Source organism: Lemur catta, chromosome 1 (genome assembly GCF_020740605.2).
Source record: "Lemur catta isolate mLemCat1 chromosome 1, mLemCat1.pri, whole genome shotgun sequence".
Taxonomy (NCBI): Eukaryota; Metazoa; Chordata; class Mammalia; order Primates; family Lemuridae; genus Lemur; species Lemur catta.
The window spans coordinates 217,760,986-217,784,375 of NC_059128.1; the positions used below are offsets into that span (position 1 = coordinate 217,760,986).

At 48.2% G+C, this 23,390-nt stretch overlaps 1 protein-coding gene across 19 annotated transcripts in view; it reads right to left on the reverse strand.

Moving 5' to 3' along the window:
* Window positions 1–23,390, reverse strand: part of TMEM44 (transmembrane protein 44) — a 38,094-nt gene that overhangs the window by 4,037 nt on the left and 10,667 nt on the right. Inside the window, exons 8-11 of one of the 19 annotated variants that reach the window (XR_006732673.1) lie at window positions 21,778–21,882; window positions 16,525–16,683; window positions 8,361–8,393; window positions 3,761–4,932 (exon numbers count right to left, since the gene is read on the reverse strand). Coding sequence is in view for 18 of the 19 variants with exons in the window: in XM_045539969.1 (XP_045395925.1) it covers window positions 4,822–4,932; window positions 8,361–8,393; window positions 16,525–16,683; window positions 21,778–21,882 (408 nt within the window). In the remaining variant the exon portion in view is untranslated. Of the gene's footprint in view, window positions 1–3,669; window positions 4,933–8,167; window positions 8,329–8,360; window positions 8,394–9,498; window positions 9,681–13,303; window positions 13,318–16,524; window positions 16,684–18,473; window positions 18,629–21,777; window positions 21,883–23,390 lie in introns of those variants that run through there. The other 18 variants (XM_045539973.1, XM_045539970.1, XM_045539969.1 and 15 more) reach the window with 18 other exon arrangements.

The window sequence follows — 23,390 nt, forward strand, 5'->3', positions numbered from 1 at the left end:
CCTTAACGGAAGCTGGGGATAATCTAGCTCAGGGGGAAAAATATATATAATCTTAGAGCCTTATAGCTGGTTCGAAATCAAACATAATAGAGAAAGCCACTAAAACAAGCAAAACAGTTAAAACTGGTCATCTCAAAACTAAAAACATTAAAAAAAAAAAAAGCAAGCGGCTGCCTGGCAAGCAGGACTGGCAGGGCACTGTTGTTTTACTTTCTTTCTTTTTTGAGACAGGGTTTTACTGTCACCGAGGCTGGAGTGCAGCAGCTGGATCATAGCTCATTGCAGCCTCCAACTTCTCCGCACCAACGATCCTCCTGCCTCAGCCTCTGGAGTAGCTGGGACTACGGGCGCACACCACTACGTCTGGCTTTTGTTGAAACGAGATCTTGCTATGTTGCCCATGCTGGTCTTTTTTTCTTTTTCTTTTTTAATTTTTACAGCACCCCCTCCCCCAAGCCCCCTCCAGGCTGGTCTTGAACGCGTGGCCTCAAGCCACCTCCCATAGTGCTGGGATTACAGGTGTGACCCGCGGAGCCCGGCCTGTTTTTCTTCATAAACCTTTTGGCACAATCTTATTTTTTTTTTTTTAAACCCTGTACCTGAACTACTTTTATTTCAAAAAATATTTTTAATGTACTTAAAAACAAAGAGAATGGTTTACAGCACACCGTTGGGCTGTTGGGAGGTCTCATATACGCTCCGAACCGTAAGATAAGCTTGTAATTATCTCCTTAAAAGCCAGCGACGCGAACCACACACTGCCGAGCCGCCCTCGGACTCCGCGGGGCCGCGGCCGCCGCCGGGCAGAACCCGGATCCCGCGGCGCGGCGGGGCGGGGCGGGGCTCGTGGGACTCGCGCTCCCCGCGGGCGGCGGCGACGGCGACGGCTGCAGAGTGCGCACGCGCCAAGCCGCGCATTTCCTTTCTTCCCGGAAGTATCTGGGCGGTAGTTTGAAGGGACCGCAAGATGTCGGCAGTTGCGGCTTCTCCGAAAAGGAGGTGGGCTGTGGGAGTCGGGATTCAGTTCTGACGAGTGCCGACAGTGGGTCTCCCCGTGCCCTCAGTTAGAGGAGACCATTTGCTGTCCCGCTCGTGGATGAGCCCCGGCAATTGAAAAGGGTCGGGCAAGCACCCCTACCCCGGAGGACTAAACCCCGTCGCAATCACAGCGGCAGACCCTAAGGACAAGGAAGAGAAGACCCAAACCCTCTGCCAACAATACCGACAGCTGATGGACAATTTCCGACAAAATTGGGAGGAATCTGAGTTCTCCAAAAGACAGATTAACGAAGGTTCCTAAGGAAGTTAACGCAGTTTAATGACGTGTCCTGCTCAAAAGCAGCAGTTCTGAATGCCCGGTGCCTTATTTGGCTTTCAGAGTTAGGTAAAAAGAAAAAGCAAGTTAGATGCTAAGTCACTTGATTTAGCACCATTCCTTGGATTTCTTTCTTATCTTAAGATCTTCCCTCTCACCTTTGGAATATCCTACAGGCATATGTAAACTTCTTGAAGACATCTTCCTCAACAATGCACTATACCTTGGGTCCCTTCAAAGCAGAGCCCCCTCTGCCAAAGCATCGACCTGAATGTCGGGAAAAACAATGTAAAGTTGAAGAGAGAGCAAATATCTGCACAGTTGGAGAATGCGGAAGCTCAATCTTGGAAGTGTTGCAAAGTGAATACTATCTAAGACTCCTTTATCCTTTTTTTCGTTAATGATACAGATTTTTTTTATCTTAAATGAATAAAATCAAACAGAAGTATATATTACATAATGAAACCTATTTTTAAAGTATATCTGAAATTTGGCTTTTTAATGTCTCTTGAGAGTTTATACGGATGTCAGTTTTACATGGGAAACAAGTAGACTGGCATATTCACAAAAGAGAAAAAAGGAAAGAAATCTGGCCTAACTTTCATTTTAGAGAGAAGAAACTGACTCAGAAAGGGAAATGACTTGACAAAGATCACACTGAATCAGACCTGGGAACTGGAACCCAGCCATGTTCCTTGGCCTTGGCACCTCTCCTTACTGTAGGAGCTCATACCCCATTGTAACAAACATTTTATGAGTGTGTCATCAGGTGACGCTCATAAGTCTTTTCATACTAAAGTGCTGGAGGGAGATAGGGATTAGTTCTTCAGGATCTAGATAGGCTTTTAAGAAAATCTTAGTGATCAGAGCTCTCCCTAAATGATAAAGGCTTCTTTGGCAGCTGAAATAGGTGAAATCCTCCTTTTTAGAGAAGCTTAAGTAGGGGCTGGATAATCACTAACTGGGGTTGCTGTTAAGGGGATTCTTACCTCTGAAATCCCTTCCATCTGTAGGTCAGATTCATTGGTTACTGTCTCAGCACAAGTGCAGGAAGTATAGGGAGGAAGAAAACTAACCCCTCTTTAAAGTCTCCTTTGAGTCAGGTATTGTGTGATGCATTTGCATATGTTAATTAACTTAGTCTTCATCACAAGCTTTCTAGATTGGCATTATTCTCAGTCTCCCTCAGGAGTTCACAAAGGTTAGGTAACATGCTCCAAGCCATGCAGGTGATAGCACAACCAGACTATATTACACATCTCCAGATGGGTGGGCAGGAGAGGATGATTACATGGTTTGTTCCCCAGCCCCTCCCTTGCACCACTCAGTGGGTCATCAGGGAAAGTAAGTCCCATTGCCTTCCCAGCCAGTTCACTGGCTAGAGATCAAGCTGCAACAGAGGCCCACTCCTACTAGGAGAAAGGCATTTTGATTGGCACCTCTTCACAAAGGCTACACTGTTGCAGAGCTTTGCATACATGCAGATTCTCATTGAACAATGAAGCCAAACTGCTTTCAAAATTTCCAGTTTAGTGTTTCACGGTGGATGAAGAGACTTGAGTCTCAGCTTTGAGACAAGCTGAGACCACAATGATAAGAACGAGCTTGTGCAGGATGTAGGGTGGGATGATGGGATCTAGGGAGATAACATCTGGAACTCAAATAGTTTGTGCTACTCAAAGTCAGCAAGATTATTTGATATTCTTGGGTGGAGAGCCACTTCCACCAGGGTCCAACTGATTTCTGGTGCCCCAGGAAGCATGATCCAACCTTCCCTTGAAAGAGGGGATGTGCTAAAGGCAAACTCCAGAGATGTCATCCTAGCTCCATGACTTCTGCCTTTCTAAAGATAAGTCCTCCCTCCCTGCTGTTACCAATATACTCTTTAGATTAAATGTGTTACTCATGTTTGCTGTGTACCCATGACTTGTACATTTCTGCTTCCTGAAAAGTTGTAGACATAGAGATGAAAAATTCACCAGTTAGCTGTGGCCTCCCGGAGACAAGTCAGTCATCTTCCTACTCTGATAACTTCCATGGCTACCAACTGGCCACAGAATCAAGCACAACTCCCTAGCCTCCAGTCTGGTTCCTTTCCAGCCTCTTCTCTCACCCTCTCAGCCCACAGGGCACCACCCGTTCTAGCCACATCAGAGTCTCCTTGTCTAGATTCCACCTTTCCCTGCCTCCAATCCTCCCTACGATTCCATCTGCAGGAATGCTCCCCCCTTCCCCACCCCCATTCAAATCCTACTCTTTCCTCAAAGTACAGCTTCAGTGGTTAAGATCACAAAGCAAAGCTGACTTTAGCCAACTTTCCCTTCAAAGACAACCAGGGACCAACACAGTTCGGGTAAAGGGGATAAATAAGGTAGCTTTAAGTTCTCTTATAGTTCAGAAGTCACCCATGGGGTTTGGGTCTGTGCAGAGCACTGGAGAACCAACCTGCTTCCCCGAGGCACCCCCTTCGTGCTGCTTGCACTACTCCTCAGGAGGAACTGGGCAGCTGCAGCTGAGTCACACAGACGGTTGTGGGTCAGCCAGGAGCAGAGCTGTTTCTTGGCATTTCTCCCGGCTTCCCTCGTGGCAGACTTCTATGACTGTGCTGGGAGTCATACTGTACTCCACCGTGGGATACTTCATTCAGTCAGAATGTATTCACCCCAGTGTTACTCCCACCTTAGCCCCATTCCTTGCACCCTTCCCATCACTCATCACAGCATCAAAATGGTCCAAAAATGGGATTGTTGTGCTTGAATTTAACACCTCCCATCATGCCTCTTATCCTCTGCATGCATTTAGTTACCTCCTGAAGCACACAGTCCCCCTCACCTGCAAACCCTGCCTCAGTGCACACCTTGCCAGTTTGGAGGAAGTCCTGGTACCCAGAGCAGTTTGTTTTGTGTGTCCTTGCAATACCAGTGAGCTCACAAACGCTTGACCGAGCAGTTCTATCTGTAACTGCCAGCAGCTAACTCGAGTGGGTGACTGGAGGGCAGAAGCCAGAACTGTCAGTTCCTGTGTGCCCCAGACACCCCAGCATGTGAGTCTACCCCTCTCATTTCCTGGGCTTAGCCAGGTCTTGAAGAATGGACTCTGCTGAGATCCAAACACATTAGCTATTTGCTAGGTGAGCTCATTCCTGGCATCTAGCAGGTATTGAGTTTGTGGTTGAATCTCAAGGGAATAAAGGGAAAAGGTCCAATGTCCTTTGGATGAAGGCTTATCTTTACAAAGCAAGAGCCGTCTGTGAACTTCTAATCTTCAGAGCAAACTCTGGGCCTATCCCAGTCTGTCCACAGGACCCAAAGTCTTAGCTCCATGCTAAGCCATGATGTAGGTGAGCCCAGTTCAGTGACAGCTCCTGATTCCTCACTCTCCTGGGCAGCTTCTGCAGCAGCTTAAATTCCTGCCACGGGTGTTGGAGCAGATTGATCCGTGCTCAGTTACTGACAAACACCTGACTGGGCTCACAGCTGATGGGCCGGCTCCAAAAGGTGTTAGTGTTAATCATCAGAGGTCAAGTCTACTGCCCTCAAAGAGCCCCTGTGCACCTGGGATCCGAGCATCTCCATGCTGTCTTTGTGTCTTTCAAGGTTCACATCTTCAGGGTCCCACTGTGGAGAAAAGACACAAAGGGTACCTGGGTGGAACAGATCCTTCCCATCTATTACAATTCCCCACCCCAGGCAACAGCTCCAGTCCTGCTTCTCACGACACGACCTGGGCACAGACAAGGACAAATAGGTAAGGACGAGTGACCCAGGCCTGTGTTTATAGGACCTAAGGGAGCAAGTGTAACTTTAAATGAAGGAATTAATGAACAGCCATCCTAAGCAGCCCAGCCCCACTTGCCTTCCCACCCTCTTTTTCCACTGTTCCCTGCCTTTACCAGGTCCTTATCTGGTGAGATCGGGTCATGTACCCTTTATCCTGAGAATTCTTACCTCCACACATCACTCATTCCTGGAAAAGATCAGGCAAACTCAACCCATTCTTTATGGCCCAGGTAATACCTCTTCTTCCAAGCCTACCCTGACTGCTTTAGCCCATTGAGCTCTCGCTCCTTCTCTCTTTGTATGACCTGTACCACTCATTTGCACCTGAGTGTGGACTGCCTGGCCCTTTGGACATCTGCCTTGTTCTCTCAGGTGACGAGCTCCTCAGGAGCAGGGCACAGGTGTTTCCTGCCCCCATGGTGTTTCCTCCATACTTGAGACGCAGCAGACTTGTCAAAACCCAATTCAGAGTGATGAATATTTCATCACTCTTAGAGCAAGTATGGAAAATTGAAATTTGCTGGGGTAAGAGGAAAAGTGGGCACATAAACATTGATGAAGCTGTTTTCAAAATTCTATTGTTCTACTATGATGGATTAGTGAGAGAACTTTGCACCTGGGTCAAGATTAAGCGGATTAGTGCTACCTTTTATCCCAATTTTTTTTTTTTGCTATTTTTTTTTTTTTTTTTGAGACAGAGTCTCACTCTGTTGCCCAGGCTAGAGTGCTCACTCACAGCAACCTCAAACTCCTGGGCTCAAGCAATCCTTCTGCCTCAGCCTCCCAAGTAGCTGGGACTACAGGCATGTGCCACCATGCTTGGATAATTTTTTCTATATATTTTTAGTTGGCCCGCTAATTTCTTTCTATTTTTAGTAGAAACGGGGTCTCGCTCTTGCTCAGGCTGGTATCGAACTCCTGACCTCAAGTGATCCACCCGCCTCGGCCTCCCAGAGTGCTAGGATTACAGGCATGAGCCACCGTGCCCGGCCAGTGCTACCTTTGAAGTTCCAGCCACAGAGGCAAATGGGGATTGGGCTTGAGTCCTCCTCCTGTCACTAACCTGCTGCTTTTGCTTTGGGCCTTGGTCTCCTTATGTATAAGCTGTGGTGTTGGATCAGCAACTAGATAATAACATCTCTCCCATTTGATCTTCTGTGACTGATGATTCTAAGGCACAAGTCACATTTGACAGTATCAGGAGACGCGGGGAAAAAACAAGCAAGGTGACACAGCATGTGTCAGTCTGGGCCAGGTGATCTATTTGGGCAAGATAACAGAGCCAAGCATGGCCACGCACTCCAAGACAGACACTCCACCAGCTGCTCAAACTTAAGCTGAATCAAACAGTCCAGTCCTTGGCAGCCCCAGATAAGGTCTTCAAGGCTCCCGGAGCCACTGCAGATAATGGCTATGCCATGCCAGTTATAAAACACAAACTGTGGCTTTGTTTTTGAACAGAAATTAAAAGCCCAATTCAATTAGTGATTTACCAACAATAACTAAGCTGAGTTCTAATACTTAGTGATTAAAAAAACCATCATGTTAAAAAGACCACCTCATCCCCAGTGACCCTGCAGGCCAGGGACTAAGATGACTTTGTTCGTGCAGCTCAGCCCCCTGTACGTGTTCAGGGCTGTGCCAGCCACTGCCAGGGTGAACATCTCACATTGGAGTTGCAGACTTGGCTGGACACCTTTAACCACATTCCCTCCTGACATTATCAAAGACCCCAAGTAAAGGAGCTCACCAGGCCCCTCAGGCTATGTGACCCATGTGCCCAGTAGCGGAAGTAGGGGCCCGTTCTGTTTGAGGAATGGCTGTGTGCTCTTTGATGAATGCTGTTTTCAAGCTGAGGCCCAAGGCCTAGATCATTGTCATGAGAGTGTGTCCCGGACCAGCCACACCAGAAGCACTCAGGCTGCTGGAGAAAAAAACTGATGCTGGGGGCCCACCCTCACCCCTATCTGTGGATTTAGACCTAAGATTTGGCATTTTAACAAGCTCCTAGGGTGACTCTTAGATGCCCTGATGATTGAGAACCACTGCTCCAGCTTCTTAAATAGCTTCCTAAGAGTTATTCTTGTGAATCCGGAAGCCGCCTGCAAATAGAAACAACTTGCCACTTTAATCAAGTGAATTCTTTAAAGTGGCACAAGCCTTAGAAAATATTAAAATCTCTTTCTTCAGAATCCCCATAATAATGTGTTTTAAAACCTCATTTTAAGTAATCAAAAGCATTGCTGGAAACCAGGCATAAAGAGAATTTGAGCAAAAGATGATCTATTTTTGGCCAGGCGCAGTGGCTCACGCCTATAATCCTAGCACTCTGGGAGGCCGAGGCGGGAGGATCGCTCGAGGTCAGGAGTTCAAGACCAGCCTGAACAAGAGCAAGACCCCATCTCTACTAAAAATATAAAGAAATTAAGCTGGACAACTAAAAATATATATACACATATAGAAAAAATTAGCTGAGCATGGTGGCACATGCCTGTAGTCTCAGCTACTTGGAAGGTTGAGGCAGAAGGATGGCTTGAGCCCAGGACTTTGAGGTTGCTGTGAGCCAGGTTGACACCATGGCATTCTAGCCCGGGCAACAGAGTGAGGCTGTCTCAAAAAAAAAAAAAGATGATCTATTTTCATATCGGAAATAATCTTGGGAGACAACAGGCACAGATAGTTGTCAGAAAAAATGCTCATCTGTCACTTGGAGGCAAGGGTGGCATGGAGACAGCTGCCTGAGGTTTGAGAATGAAAATGTGTGGAATTGTTTATTCCAACAGCCACTGCAGCCACACCCAGCACTGTTACCATTAGTGACCTGCAGCTATTCTGCTTGCTCATAGACCCTTGTTCCAAACTGTTTCTTCATGTTACACACCTCTGAGACCCTACTAGATAGTTTGGGGTTACCTGAATATGCCCCCAAAGCAGAAAGAACTCTGAACTGAGAGAGCCCTGAAAATCCACTGATCCTCAGACTTGCCTCTCGTTTTTACATTCTTTTATTTTTGTTACAGACGGGGGTCTTGGTATTTTACCCAGGCTGGTCTTGAACTCTTGGCCTCCAGTGCTCCTTCTGCCTTGGCCTCCCAAAGAGCTGGGATTATAGGCGTGAACCACCATGCCTGGCCTTTTACATTCTTTTCTTACTAAAGGAATTTGTCATGGGCCCAGCCATCCCAGGAGGTCTAACAAAAACAGGAACTGAAATCAAGCCATCAGAAGTCCCTCCTGGAAGAGAGAGAGAGCATGATTGTCCATACCTGCTCCGAGTTTAGGGCCTCCCAATACTTCTGCTGCAGAATAGAAAGAGATAGAGAAAGCGTTGGACAGATTTTGCCACCATCACAGAGCAGAGCAGAGCTCAGTGCCAGCCCGTCTGCTCAGTGAGCCAGAAGACAGGCCCTCAGATGGTTGGGGGACGAAGGGACAGCTGACTTCAGCAAGCAGCAAGGCAGCAGCTATTAGCAGTTACAATTTAGTTAAATGATCAATAGCATAATTGCGATAATTATGAGGGGCTGCAGGTCCTGGGAAAAATTATAATCTATAGAGATTTAAAAATTACTATTATTAGAAATGATTACTATTAGGAGTAGCAGTAATAATAATAAATCACCCATTTATGAACCACATGGCTGAGATGATTCATCTCAAACCCATAAAACTAAGAAAGAGAGTTGCCAATAAAATCCCCACCTTGCAAATATGGGGTATTTGTTACCAGCCAAGTCTCATTTGTAATCAGCATTTACTGCATGGTTGGTTCCTCTCCAAACCTCAAAAATGTCTGACTCAAGTTCTTGAAGGGCAGGCACCAGTGTCTGCTGTCATTGCTCCAGCACCTCATGCGATGCCTGGGAGACGTGGATTTCTGACATAGAGCTATGAATCTTCAAATGTCTGTTCTCTTGATTTGTGAATGTCTATTCAGTTGAATAGCTGCCAATCTGAACAGGCCACATGGTTACGGGTTATCACTACATTAAAACAAAGCCTCTACTGTTCAACTCTTTTAAATTTTCATTTTAAATGACTCTTCAGTTATAGGATTTTCCATCATACACAAAAGCAAAAGAATGATCTAATGAATACCAAGGGATGTATCCTGTTTTATTGATCTAGCTCCCCAATTATTTTATTTGCTGAAGTATTTAAAGTCAATCATTTCATCTGTAAATATTTCAGAATGTATCTTTAAAAAGGATCCTAAGCACAATGTCGCTATTACACCTAATAAAATTAGTGACAATTCCTTAGCATTCATCTTTTAATAACATCCCACTGGGGGAACATAAACTGAAAAAAAAAAATCAGAAGAGATACAAGTTACTAAAAATGATGGTTCCACACACACTGCAAAAAGCAGAAATGTAGATGACATAAAGTAGGGGTTGAAAAGTTAAATAACTTACACATGTAATGGAAATAAATGAAGAGATTAAAGGAAAAATGCTAACTTTCACCTTTTTAGAAAATATAGATCTTCATGCACAATATAAATTGTAATTTGAGGTTATTATAGTTAGTGGGTTTTTGTTTAAAAAAATTGCTAAATGCAACGTGGTCTCCTGGATTGTATCCTAGAACAGAAAAAAATTAATGAAAAAACTGGTGAAATCCAAATAAAGTCTACAGTTTAGTTAATAGTAATGTACTCATGTTAATTTCTTAGTTTTGATAAATGTAGCATGGTTATGTAAGCTATGAAGCTTAAGGAAATGGGCAAAGTTCATATAGGAACTCTGTACTATTAATACTTTTGCAACTCTTTTGTAAATCTAAAATTATCCCAAAACAAAAAGTTTATTTAAAGGCAGGCAAACAAATAGGCTTGGGTCCCCCAACTGCATTGAAATGAAACCTCGCCTTTCCAAATCTTCAGCCTCACAGGAGTCTAAAACTTAAGAAGAGTGCCCTCTAGTGGAAGCAGTAGTCAATTATTTTTTTAAGTTACTTTTTAAACCACTAATGATAATGTGCCTAAGGAGTACAATTAACCCAGATCTTTGCAAGTGAGGCCTCCCCGCCCAAAATAAAAGTAAGTAAAATGTTATAGTCTTTTCCCTGTTTCATGAGGAAAATGTATTCATTATAGAAAATTTTTCAAAAAACAAAATAAAAATCTCCCATAATTCTATCCCTAAAAGCCTCTACAGTTATTGATAGTCCTCTGAAGCATATATAATATATATATATAATATAATCAAATTGTGCAAATGGCTTTTCTCCCTCAACATACAGTGAGTATTTTCACATATCCTTAAATTGTTTTCAGGACCATGATTCTACCACCTCTGTGAACTACTGCTTGTAGCATTTTATTAGTAATCCATCTCATTTCTAAAAGCACACTTTTCTATCCTTCTGAAATCAAGAAGCACCCTATAGCCCTTGTCTATTTGGCATGTAATAACATTTCCTTCATTTCTGAAGAGTTTGGGTCATTGAGCAAATAGGGTCAGTAGGATTACAGGCGTGAGCCACTGTACCCAGCCCTTGCTCTGGGGGGTTTAACTACTCAAACCTCTCTCTGTTCAGGTCTGAACAGGCCCGTTGTGAACTGGATCAATGAGAGAAAAGTTCTGACCCACGGTGGATTGGCTTCCTTTATAAAAATGACACAGCTTCACTTTAGAAACATCCCCAGGTTGGAAGGAGAGGGCCTCAAAGCAGAAGCTGTGGTGTGTAAAAGTGACAGGCAGCACGGCATAAGCCAGCATCTCTGAGCTCCTGTCACAGCAGATACAAACGCCGTATTTAGGCCCAATCCCAGGACCCCCAGTGGGAAAGGCCTTGGCAGCCACGGCACCTGTTCCTGACTGGGAGAAATTTTGCTGTTCAAATGCTGCTCTGAGGAACTGAAGAAGTGGCCCAGGGAAGGGTTAAAAGTGGGCACGATCAAGTTTGATTCAGCAGTAGGGTTGCCAGATAAAACAGATATTCAGATAATACTCAAATATTCAAATAACAGTTCAGATAAACAACAAACAATTTTTTATTGTAAGTATGTTTATCTGAAATTCAGATTTCACTAGGTGGTCTGTATGTATTACCGGCTTAATCTGGCAGCCTTACTCAGAAAATCAGGAAAGGTTTCCCAGGGGCAGGAAGTTTAGCTGTGAAAGGTAAAGAAGACAGAGATAAGCAAAGAGAGGGAGAGCGGGCTGGATACGCGGAGAAGGACCTGGAGTGTTTGTATAGATGGGGACGTGTCCTGGACTTAAACTGTAAGCAGCAAGGAGCCGCGGAAGGCCTCAAGCAGGGAGGCCATCGGGCTGGGTCGAGTGCTGAGATCTCTGCTGTACTGCGTGTAGGGCAGAAGTGAAAGGAGGCAGAGAGCTCAGGAGTCCCTGCACCAGGCCAGGTGGAAGTTGTCAGGCTCTCACCTGGCTTTGGGGCAGCAGGATTGGAAATGCTTCCAGAGAGTGAGGATGCAGAAGAGATTTTTCAGAGAGTGGTATCTGAGCACCACTGTTTGTAAGAATTGACTCAATATAATTAACGTCTGTCTACCTTCTCCAAAAATACACTTCCACACTTAGGGTCCCCTGCTGAGTGGGACCTTGAAGAAGGCCCAGTCCAAAGCTGGAGTTTCCCACTTAGCACCATGTGACAGTGCTCTACTGCATCAAAGCTCCTTCACAGTCTGAGCTTGTGGGGGCCTCACCACCCTCCCTGAGCTCATTCTCTCTACTTGCAGAGCAGGTCCAGAGAAATGAACAGTTTCCATGGCTGTCAGGGCCAGAGCTGGAACTGGAGCTAGGCCCCCCACTCCCAGCCTGTTTCCCACTGTACCATGAAGAGCGCCTTGGGCAGTGTTGCAAAGAGCCAGCAGCACCCGTTTGACCCTCCCACTCTGTAGTAGGGGGAGGGCAGGTCTCATGGTTCCCATTTCCACAGGGAGAGACCAAAACCTGAGAAGTCCCTGCAGGCCCAATGCCCAGACAAGCCCCTGTGCGCATCTGGCTCCTGGGTCAGGGTTCTTTCCCTGCACAGCCCCGTTCCCCTTTGGGGCTCTGCCTCACACACATTTTTTCTCCCTAAAGGACGACTGGTTTTAAGAATGGCAAATGTCCAAGGGACTCTGTCCTGGTCTGCTGGTGCTGGAAAGGACTTGGAGAGGGCACAAGCAGTGTCGGTTATCAAGAGTAGGCAGAGAATTGGACACACGGGCCTGGGACTTTGCCCTCTTCAGACAGAGCAACCTGGTGTTCGGTGCTGTTCTCACGCCCCACACAGCTGCACCCACACGCACCCACCCACACACGTACGCACACACGCACACGACTGCACCAGCTGCAAGTCACAGTCATCCTCCAATAGGCGACTTGGTTCCAGTGACAGAAACAGCCTCCTTGCAGAATCTCTGCAAAGCTTATACCAGGGCTGTGACATTGCTGGTAAACACAGAAGGACAAAAATGACTACATGCTCCAAACAACCGTTTGTCACAAAGGTGGACTCAATCTTTTTTTGAATCCCAGAGGCTAAAAAAAAAAAAACACACAAAGAAACAAAACCTTTAAAAGGAGCAGGAGTCATGACTTTCATTATACAAGTGTTTGGTCCTTTGCCAGATTTCAAAGTGTCTCCCTGCACATACATCCCTGTGCCCCTTTGGGTAAAAACTCGGATGAAACGTGGTTACCGTTAGCAGTCCCCATGCTGGGGGCAGTCCAACCTGCACCCGTAACACAGGTTCTGGCTGCCCTAGAAAGGGAGAGGCCACTCCTGCAAGCCCTGCTCCCGCTGTGCTGCCATTCCCTGCATGTGCACCCCGGGCACAGGGCTCCTGTCCCACACCTGTTCAGTGTGCACTTCCACTTTGCCAGGAGGGGCCAACCCCGTGGGTGGCGAGTGAATGGTCCACTCCCTGTGGAGTTTGCCAGCTCCTGTGCAGATGTCCAGAATCTGCACGGCCCAAGCAAATGGCCCTGCTGCCTGGCCACTGGCCACACCGAGGCTCTCATGTCATTCATCTGGTGCCCTCACCAGTCCAGCCAGGGGGATAGTTGAGGAAAAATGAAAATAATCCACGTTCTCCCTCCATGCGAGCTCCCATGGCTCCCATGGTCCTGTCTGTCTCAACCTTCTGTTCTGCCGTCACTGGAATTATTTGTAAATCCCAGCGTTTTGTCCTATCAGGACACTCCCTGAGAGCAGCGTCAGAGCGCAGGTAAGTGGAAAGACCACTGGGAAGAGAGTCCGTTTTCTCATCTGTAAAATGGGATAATGGATGACGAACGTGGTCCTGTGTACCTCCTGGGTGTCAGTCTCTGCCAAGGCAGTGGAGTGTAGTTAACAAGAGAGGCTTCAGAGCAGACAGAGCTGGGTTTGAATCCCAGGCCTGCCACTTCTTTTCATTATTATTTTTTCTTAAGCAAGTTACTCAAACTCACTTAGCCCCAGCCGCTTGCCTTAAGGCTGTTAAGACAAACTGTCCTAGTAAAGTGTAGACCATCCCGTGGATTTGAAAACACTCCGTGAACTAGACTGCTGTGGGTACCATGTATTGTTGAGGCACCTGTCACTTCACTTCCCCAAGTGCACTGCAGGAAGTAGGCACTCAAAATAGTCAGTACATGGACATAAAACCACCACCTCAGAGTTAAGTCACAAAATGACAGAGGACCGTGGCAGAGAGAAACACATCACCTTTAAAGACACAGAGTGGCTCCCAGGCCCACCAGCCTCGACAGTGGGAGTCTGAAAGCCTTCACTTACCAGCCCAGGAGGTCTAGCAGAAGCTGAGGTGGTCAGCAGCAAGGAATGGGGGTGGCTGAGGGGACGGCAGCCCACCTCAGAGGACGCCAGCGCGGGGGGCAGTCTAAGAGTAGGGTAGACACCCTGGGTTGTCTGAGCCCAATACCATGAAGTATTTGGATTATGTTTCTCTTGGGAGCAGGAGAAGTCATGAACCAGAGGAGGTGACCACCTGAGGCCCTGACATTAATCTCTGTGCTTCTGTCTTTCAAGAATATGGTCCGGAAGAGTGAGGCGGAGGCTCAGACTCTCAGCTGTGGCCAGTTTACCAAGGAACCCACCCCTGTGAGGTGGGTTTGGGCCAGACCATCTGTACTCACTCGTGTGTCTTTCAAATTCCCACCCTCAGAAAATGTTGGTGAAGGAGTGACCTAACGGCCAGGTGAAGCGCACTGTGACACTCATCTGCTCAGAGACACCTTCTGGCTCAGGTTCAGCCACCAATGACCCAGGACCTTCCAGGAATATTGCTTCAGGAAAACAGAAGCGTGTCAAGCATGCCCAGCCCCACCACCTGGAGGCAGCCTTTGGTTGGTTGGTGAGCTTGGGGGTTATTTTTAATTTTCTTCTTTACATTTTTCACATTTGCCAAATTTTCTACCAAAAACATGTATTACTTTTAAGAACAGAAAATATAGATGACCAGAAGGCCTAATGGATCACATACCTGAACAGAAGGTCTCCTGCTCATATACTAAACAATCTATATTGGGAGCTTTACAATCCTGTTCGATCTGCTAGCATCTAGGTTTAGTTAAATGTTCAGCTGTCTCTTTACAGGACCTGAGTGGCTTTGTCATTTGTAGTGTCTGTGTATCTTAGGGTGTGAAGTAGAAAGACTGTGCTGGGAGGCAGGAGGGATTAGGGGAGGGTAGGCCAGGGCAGCTGAGCTTGTAACAATATATCCCTTTAACATAGGCAAAAGCATTCATTTCCATTTGCCCAATTTAAGACTGTGACCCTGTCCCCTTGGAATTTATGTATTTTAAGCAATAGATTTCAAGAAAAGAGAGAGATAAGAGAGTAGAGGAAGAACAAGAACTGCAAAAAAGAGAAATGGCCCAAACAAGCTATAAGGACAAGTTTTGGAAATTTTCAAGTTCACTGTCCAATCCTTACCTCAATTGAGGGCAGGTGGCAAAAACTGCCCATTTCCACTGAACAAATGTTGCTTCCCCCTCCCCCCAGCCCCTTCCTGACTCACCAACTTAATTGTCCCTTCTCCTCACTGAACACACTTTGCTGTCAAGCTCATTCCTTTCCCTGTTAGCCTTAGATCTCTGCCAAGACTGCTGGTTCCAGGCTGCCAAGACATGGGCCTTGGGTGCCCTACAAATTCTGAGACTGGATCCAGGAAATACACAACACAGAATGACACAGGAATACAACCCCAAAGGATGCAGAATTCCTAACTCAAACCCAGCTCTCAGTGGCCAGCTGCATCCCAGGATGGAGGGTCAGAGAAAGTTGAAGGCGACCCAGGCCCCACAGCTCACCAGGCTACACGGCCAGCACTGGAAATTGTGTAAGAGAAGTATGTGCTCACGGCACTTAGAGGAAGGAGCGCTTCATCTCTGGGGGGAGATTAATCCTACCCATTACTCTCTGGGTAGGCTTCTGATCCATGGAAATGGGGCCAGAGGGAACTCCAGGAAGAGAGGCCCAGAGGCCTGAGGACAAGAAGGGTCCCCAGCCAGGGCGGAGGGCTAGGTGAGGGCAGGGTGGTGCGCGAGGCTGGCCAGGCTGTGAAAGGTCTGGAACGTCGTCATACTGAGGAATCTGGACTTTACCTCACAGTCAGTGGCTCTGAGTTTCAGATCTCAGGGTCCAGTATAAGTTCAACAAATTTGGGGGACTTAAGATGGCTAATTGAGTATTTTGCCAAATAACGACATTAAAAGCCAAGCCAAAAACTCAACACCAACTACCACTTACTATTACCACCATTTCATAAAAGGGCATTTAACACCAAAAGAGTTGGGAGGACACAAACTCAAAATGAAAGACAGTCCTTCCTCCACCACCAAAATAGACAGCTGGCAACTGTCTCCTGACATTCAAGTGGCCACTACGTTGTCCTTGTTCTCATTTTTCCATAGATAAATGGAAACTTCCTCACGGAACGGGGCTGGGGAGCACAGCTGTGGGACCCAGCGCGCCAGGACGGCTCACACCTGAGAGTCATGCCTGTCTGTGGATCCGAGATGTGACATGCGTTTTGTTCACAGATACAAAAACTCAAAATGAAGTAAAGTTTATAAAAGTGCTGGGCACGGTGCCCACCACAGGGCCCACCTGGGTATGACAGCACTAGCGCAACAGGACATAGCTGGTGTTCCTCAGGGGGGAGAAAGCTTCCACGGATGGGCTTGGGAAACCCCGAGACTTTTAGAAATTTATTATTCAGGTGTTTATCGTGTAAGTGACTCACGAGGACTGGATTCCAATAAGCAGTGTCCCCCTGACTAATGTGACGGTGGAGACCTTTCTCAGTACTGACACGGACCGTGGGAGCCCCGCAGAGGTTTGTTGGTTATTTAGCGTGCGTGAGCTTAGCGAGGGCAAGGTTAGAGCACAGCCGCGCAAGCCGCAGGGAGCCCCTGGAGAGAACCGGGGAAGGACGGCACCCACGCTCCCGCCCGGCAGGCAACAGCCGTGTACCTCCAGGTCGGAGTTGATGGAGGACACCTCGGAGGAGCTGCTGGAAGACACTCGGGCCCGGATGACCTGAATAGGAGGGTATGAGGGGGGCTCCTGCAGGGGTGCATCTCCAGCGCTCGTCTGTCCGTCGCCGGGCAGCCTGGTGGCACCGCAGCCTGCCTGCAAGGTGTGTGGGAAAGGACAATTAGTTTACCTTTTCACTGCTGAATTGTCAAAGCATTCACAGTCAGAGTACTTCAGCATTCACAAGGCATGAGAGGGTGTGCAGGACAGCGTGCACCTGCACTCTCATCTCCTGGCCTCCCAGCTCTCCTCCCAGAGCCAGCCAGGGCTCGGTTTCTTGTGTGTCCTTCCGGATAGTCTGTGCACATACAATCCAATACACAGATGTGCGCTTCCCCCTGTTTCCCCAAATGGTAGCACGTTCTATACTCTCTTTTTTTAGAATCTTGCTTTTTTCACCGAACAATATGCCTTAGAGATAGTTCTATATTAGCAGTTTGGAGTTTTTTGGTAGCATCGTAGGTGTTCACAATCTATTTAACTAGTTCCCTACTGATGGATGTTTAGGGTGGTTCCAATCTCTTGCTTTTGCAATCAACACTGTACCTCCAAGCTTTCCAAGCATTTAAAGGACAAATTCCTAGAGGTGGAGTTGCTGGATCAAAGGGCATGTGCATTCGAAACCTGGGTAGCTATTGTCAAACATGCACTCCATAAAGGCTTTCCCTCGCCTACCTGCAGAGTATGAAAGTGAGTTGGGAAGGTTTAATGGAGGAAGAAATTTGTGACATTTTCTTCCTGTTCATCTACCATCTATCTATTAATATCTATCTAATTAATATCTATCTATCTCAGACCAGAGCTTCCTCACGGTGTTTCCTCAGAGATCACTGGACTTTCCAAGTCACGCAGGATTCAGGGCATTCCACCGACATATGACAGGGTGAGCAACCTGCTTCAGGACCAACAGCCTCCACTAAATAACCATGTGGCCTCAGAAAAAAAGCTGTCCTTTCTAAGTCTCAGTTTCTAATCTATAAAAGGGGGTGATAATCCCTGCTTCGTCTCCCTTGAAGGGGTGTCTGTCGTGGAGCTCAGATGTAAATGCCCTGGCCACAAGAGAAGAATGGTTCCATACTGGACCCCAAATCCAGCAGGGCTTCAGCCCTGGACAGGTTAAGCGCACAGTTTCAGTGAGAGTCAGCTGGAGAGCACAGAAGCAACAAGGGCAGCACTCTGGAAGCAGCCCGGGAACACAGGTGAGGTGCCACCCTGCTGCCCACCTGGGAAGAATGTCCAAACAGAAACCTCTGGGTGGGGTGGGGAAGTAGGTGTCTCCCAGGAACAACAATGATAAATTTTATAACTTCCCAGGGCCTGGCCACCTGAGTCAACAGACAAAACGGAGTTTTCAAACGCTGTAAGCCGATGATGAGGCAGGTGATTCACACGGCTGCACACCCCTCTGCCCCCCTCAAGGCTTGGCCTGAACGACAGGGCTGCTCTCCCGGCATCTCTTGGAAAATCCTTCTGACCAGTGCTCGGCGGGGGGCGGGGGGGGGCTGCTGAGAAAGTGGGGGGCACCCCTGCGGCTCCCGTTACCCCACGTAGGATAGTATCCATGCACAGCAGGACGTCTCCCCCAGCCGTGCCCACTGGGACACCCGCATTAGCTGGGCGGGAGCAGAAGGGCAGCGGGAGAGCTGGCTCTCTGTGTAGGAGCTCGGCTTCCACAACCAGACAGGCTCAGTCTGAAACCTATTTCTGTGATTTTCCAACTACGTATGGAATCTTGGGCAAATTAACCTCTCTTTGCCTCAATTTAAAATAATATTATTAATTGTTAACAAAATAATAATAGAAGTAATAGTGTCTACCTCATAGGGTAGATATGGCAATTTTTAACAATAATATTAATAATGATCACCCATCTGTCGATTGCTTACTTGGTCTCAGCCGTTATGCCAAGTAAGAGGCCGTACAGCAGAGAGGTCAACGGCACAAACTCAGGTCGACACAGGTCTGCAGCCTGGTTCCATCACTGACAAACTGTGTGACCCTGAGCAGGTCGTTTAACCTCTATGTGTCCCAGTTTCCTTACCTGTAAAATGAGAATAATAGCTCAGGGGTTGGCTGTGAGGGTGAAAGCTAATCTATGCAAAGCACTTAGACCAGTACGCCAGCCCACCACAAGCACCGTGCAGGTGTTGGCTGCACTCAGGGCAAGTAGTTGGCCCTCAGTAAACAGGCTACAGGGCGATGAACGGTGCCCCTAGGGCGGAGGGAGGCGCGTCCTGCCCAGGCTGGACAGCGGGGCTCGGCCCCCTCTCGCCCCCTGGTGGACACAGGAGGAAGAGGCCGGTGGAGGCTCAAAAACGTGCTAATGGCTTCAGTGGAAGGAAGGAACATGGCCTTGTGTCATGGAGTCTGTTCCCAGCAAGAATCTACTCAAGACTGCGGTACTGCAACGGTTGCAGTGAATACAACTTCTGCACTGTTCTTTTTCAGAAGTTCCATGAGTTAGAACTTTCTAGTGCAGCTAGCTGCTGCCAGAGCTCCCTGTGCTTCCACGAGGGCTTCCCACCCCACCCAGCCACCTTCCCTGCCATCAGAACGGCTTAATGGCAGGCCGACGTGGGCTCCTAACTGGAAAAGCACCAGTGCATCTCTCTGAACATCGTCACGTCACACACAGGGGTACCTGCAGCCGACATCCCAGGAACAACATCAGCAAAGAGCAAAACCTATCTGTCAGGCCCAGACTCTCCCAGCACCAGGTGTCCCTGTGCAGCTGACAGGGCCCCGCCACCGTGTGTTCAATGCGTATGTCTACTGGGAGCTCAGGACTGTGGGTTACAGGCGCTGGAGTGAACGAGGCAGGAGGCAAAGCTTACATCTCAGCACGAGACAGACAGCAAACAAAAGTGTACTATAGTGATTAAGGGCTCTGCAGAGGAATTAAACAGGTACTAAAACAGAGGAATAGGCGGGGCATGGGGGCTACTTCCGACTGGTGGCTGGACAAGGGCTTTGGAGAAGGTGAGGTTTAAATTGAAGTCTGAACGATACGAAAGAGGCAGTGTGTGAAAAATCAGGAGGAGCAGCATTCTGGGCAGAGGAATGGAGAGAAACCCCGTGCAGCCAGAGAGGAGTGGACAGGTGGGAGGACAGGTGGGAGGAGTGGACAGGTGGGAGGAGCAGACAGGTGGGGAGGATGGGTGGGAGGAGTGGACAGGTGGGAAGAGTGGGCAGGTAGGGAGGGCAGGTGGGAGCAGTGGACAGGTGGGAGGAGTGACAGGTGGGAGGAGCAGACAGGTGGGGAGGATTGGTGGGAGGAGTGAACAGGTGGGAAGAGAGGGCAGGTGGGGAGGATGGGTGGGAGCAGTGGGCAGGTGGGAGGAGCAGACAGGTGGGGAGGACAGGTGGGAGGAGTGGATAGGTGAGGAGAGGGGGCCCAGCCAGGGAGGAGCAGCCCTGGGCTCGAAAGTCTTCCGTAGCAGTTTGGATTCTGTTCTGCCTGAGGGGAAAGCCAGAGGAGCGTTTGAACAAAGACGTCATGTACATTTGTAACAGAGCTGCTGCTGGTCGTGGTGGGAGGAAGGCCCGTCAGGAGGCTGCTGGACTCCAGACCTTCTTAAAGGAAGCATCTATAGGACTTTCGGATGGGCTGGATGGGTTGGATGGGCATGGGGGTGTAGCGAGGGAAGAGAGGGATTTTTGGCTTGAACCACTGCACGGACAAGTGGGGTCTGGGCACGGAAATCCAGAATTCCGTGTTGGACACGGCAAGTGTGAGACGCCATATGGTGACGCTGACTAGGCAGCTGGGCAGCCAAGACTGGAACTGCGGGGAGAGAAGGATGGGGACACGAAACAGGGAAGTCATTAAGAACTGGCACTCAGGGCTGGGGGACTGTGGGACTGCAAGAGGACAATAGGAGAAGGCCCTCCTAGGACAGGGCTTGGGGCACTCCCGCTCTAAAGTCACGCTTACGGGGAGGAGCCAGCAGAGGCCATGAGGAAAGGACAGCCTGCAAGGGTGGCAGAAAAATCAGGAGGGTGGAGAGTGAGTGGGGGCCACGGAAGTCAGAGGCAGCCAGTGGCCGGGTAAGTCGAGTCCCAATTAGAACAGAAATGACTGGATTTAGCGACTTGGAGGTCACTGGTGACCTTGACAAGAACAGTCTTAGTGGAATAGTGAGGCGATAGGGTGAACTTATTGTCACCTCTTTCCTAATCTCTTCTTCCTGAGGACCCCTGTGTGTAAGCCAGACCCCCGGGAGGCATCCAGAGCCCTCCCTCCCTCACCCCCACATCCCAGCTCTCTCAGCTCCATCTCTGCTTCTCCATCTGCCCCAGCCTCGGTTCAGGTCATGCTGTGTCTTCCCTGACTGCCTTGCTGCTATTCTCTCCCCCAGGCCACTGCGTCCCAGTGAGGGCTCTGAAATGCACATCTGACCTTGACCTTGAGTCTTGGCCACTCAAGCCTCCCTGCCCCCCACCACCTCCAGAGGACAGTCAGGCACCAGGGTGTGATGATCTGACCCTTGCCTCCCCTCACTCCTCAAGTGTACCAGAACATGCCACCCCAAAATATGCCTCTTTGGCATATGGATTATTTTGAACTAATGGCAACTGAAAACCAGCAAAAGCAGAAGCTACCTCCTATAATTGCTGAAAAATACAGTATAGAGCAGATTAATGCTTATAAAGATGTCTGTACCAGGAAGAGAGCTATTTCCAGAGTCCCTTATCACCTGAGACACCTCTTTCATATCGTTCATATCATGCGTAACCAGATAGCCCTTACTGACCACACCGTTCCTCCTCTCCCCTTCCCAGAACTCGCCTGTCCACCCCGGAAGCCCCAAGCCCTTTTCCTTTGTTTAGCCTAAGACGGTCCATAAGAGTCAATCACCTGGCCACCTTATTGAGTTACATTTTTCTTTGTGAACTTCCCTGTACAAGTAGTTAAAGCTGTCTTTTTTTTTCTCTCTTGTTAATATTTTACCAGTTTGATTCACAGGTCCCAGACACCGAACTTAGGAGGGTAGCAGGGAAACAGATTTTTCTCCTTTTCACTTTCCTCCATCTGCCCCCCCACTGCAGCCTTGGAGAGCTCCTTACTATATCACACACGTCCCTGCCTTGTCCTGCCCAGCCCCCAGCTAAGGGAGCGCCTCGTCCAGGAAGCCCTACATGACTGCTTCCCACCCTCTTCCACACCCGGGTGTGCCCACAGCCACTCACCTGCTGCACGGGCTCGACGGTCAGCTCCATGTAGTGACTGATTGCTGCCATCGTCCTCAGTGACTTGTGGTGTGACAGTGTGGTGAGAGGCACCCAATCTGAACTCTTTCAAGTAGAGACAGAAAGGGGAATTCTTAAAGTCAGGAGGCAAAAATTAAGGCCCCATTTTATTCAAGAGAACCCTCAGGATATATATATTTTTTTTAACAGCACATCTCATTCTCTGCTTACTATAAAATGTGTCTTACTTCCCTGAGGTCACAGGTCAGTGTTCCCCAACTGTGCAGCATAGCAGCATCAGCTGGGGATCTTAGAAAACAAAACAACTGATGTTTAGTTCTCCCTCCCAGACATTTAACTGGTATGGGATGTGACCTGGACATTGGATAGTTTAAAAGCTCCCCAGATGATTCTGATCTTGTTAGTCTTTTACCAGTTTGATTCACAGGTCCCAGCCACTGAACCTAGGAGGGGAGCAGGAAAAGGTTCTTCTCCCCTTCACTTCCCTCCATCTGCCCCTCCACTACAGCCCTGGAGAGCTCCTTACCTCTCACACACATCCCTGCCTTGTCCTGCCCAGCCCTCAGCTAAAGTAGCGCCTCCTACAGGAAGCGTTGCATGACTGCTTCCCACCCTACTGCACACCCAGCAAAGCTTGGGAACCTCTGCAGTAGGTGCCAAATAAATGTTTTTGTAAAGCATTGGTTCTCAAACTTTAGTGTTCATCAGAAGTACTCCGTGGGCTTGTTAAAATATGGATTTCTGGCCGGGTGCGTGGCTCACGCCTGTAATCCTAGCACTCTGGGAGGCTGAGGTGGGTGGATAGCTCAAGGTCAGGAGTTCGAGACCAGCCTGAGCAAGAGCGAGACCCCGTCTCTACTAAAAAAAATAGAAAGAAATTATCTGGCCAACTAAAATATATATAGCAAAAATTAGCCGGGCATGGTGGCGCATGCCTGTAGTCCCAGCTACTCGGGAGGCTGAGGCAGAAGGATTGCTTAAGCCCAGGAGTTTGAGGTTGCTGTGAGCTAGGCTAACACCACGGCACTCACTCTAGCCTGGGCAACAAAGCGAGATGCTGTCTCAAAAAAAAAAAAAAAATATGGATCGCTGGGTCCCACCCTCAGTTTCAGATTTGGGGGATTTGGGTGAAGGCCTAGAATTTGTATTTCTAACAGTTTTCCAGGTGATGCTGGTCTAGGGCCTAGGCTTTGAGAACCATTGCTGTAAAGGGTGCTGAAGGAGCTCCGAAGGCTTCCACTTCTCCCTTCAGAATAGTAAGACACACAGAACTCCCTCTTAATAATTAGCTCCCTCTTGGAGCTAAACTTCGTAATAGTTGCTAGAATGAAATGAAAATAATTTCCCACTAGGGCCTTCATGGGAACTTGGCTCTTTGGTCCAAGCACCCATATAAATGCTTTTACCTTTGTCACATGCCACTTTCTTCTATTTCATTAACTCAGATTACATTGTGAAGCCATTTGGAGAACATATGGAGGAGTAGTTTTCGCTTTTATCCATCCACATGCACCCTCCCACTTCCGCTGTCCCGGCCACGGGGAAGTTCATGCACGGCCTCATTCCCACTCTCCGTAAGAGGAACTTAAGGT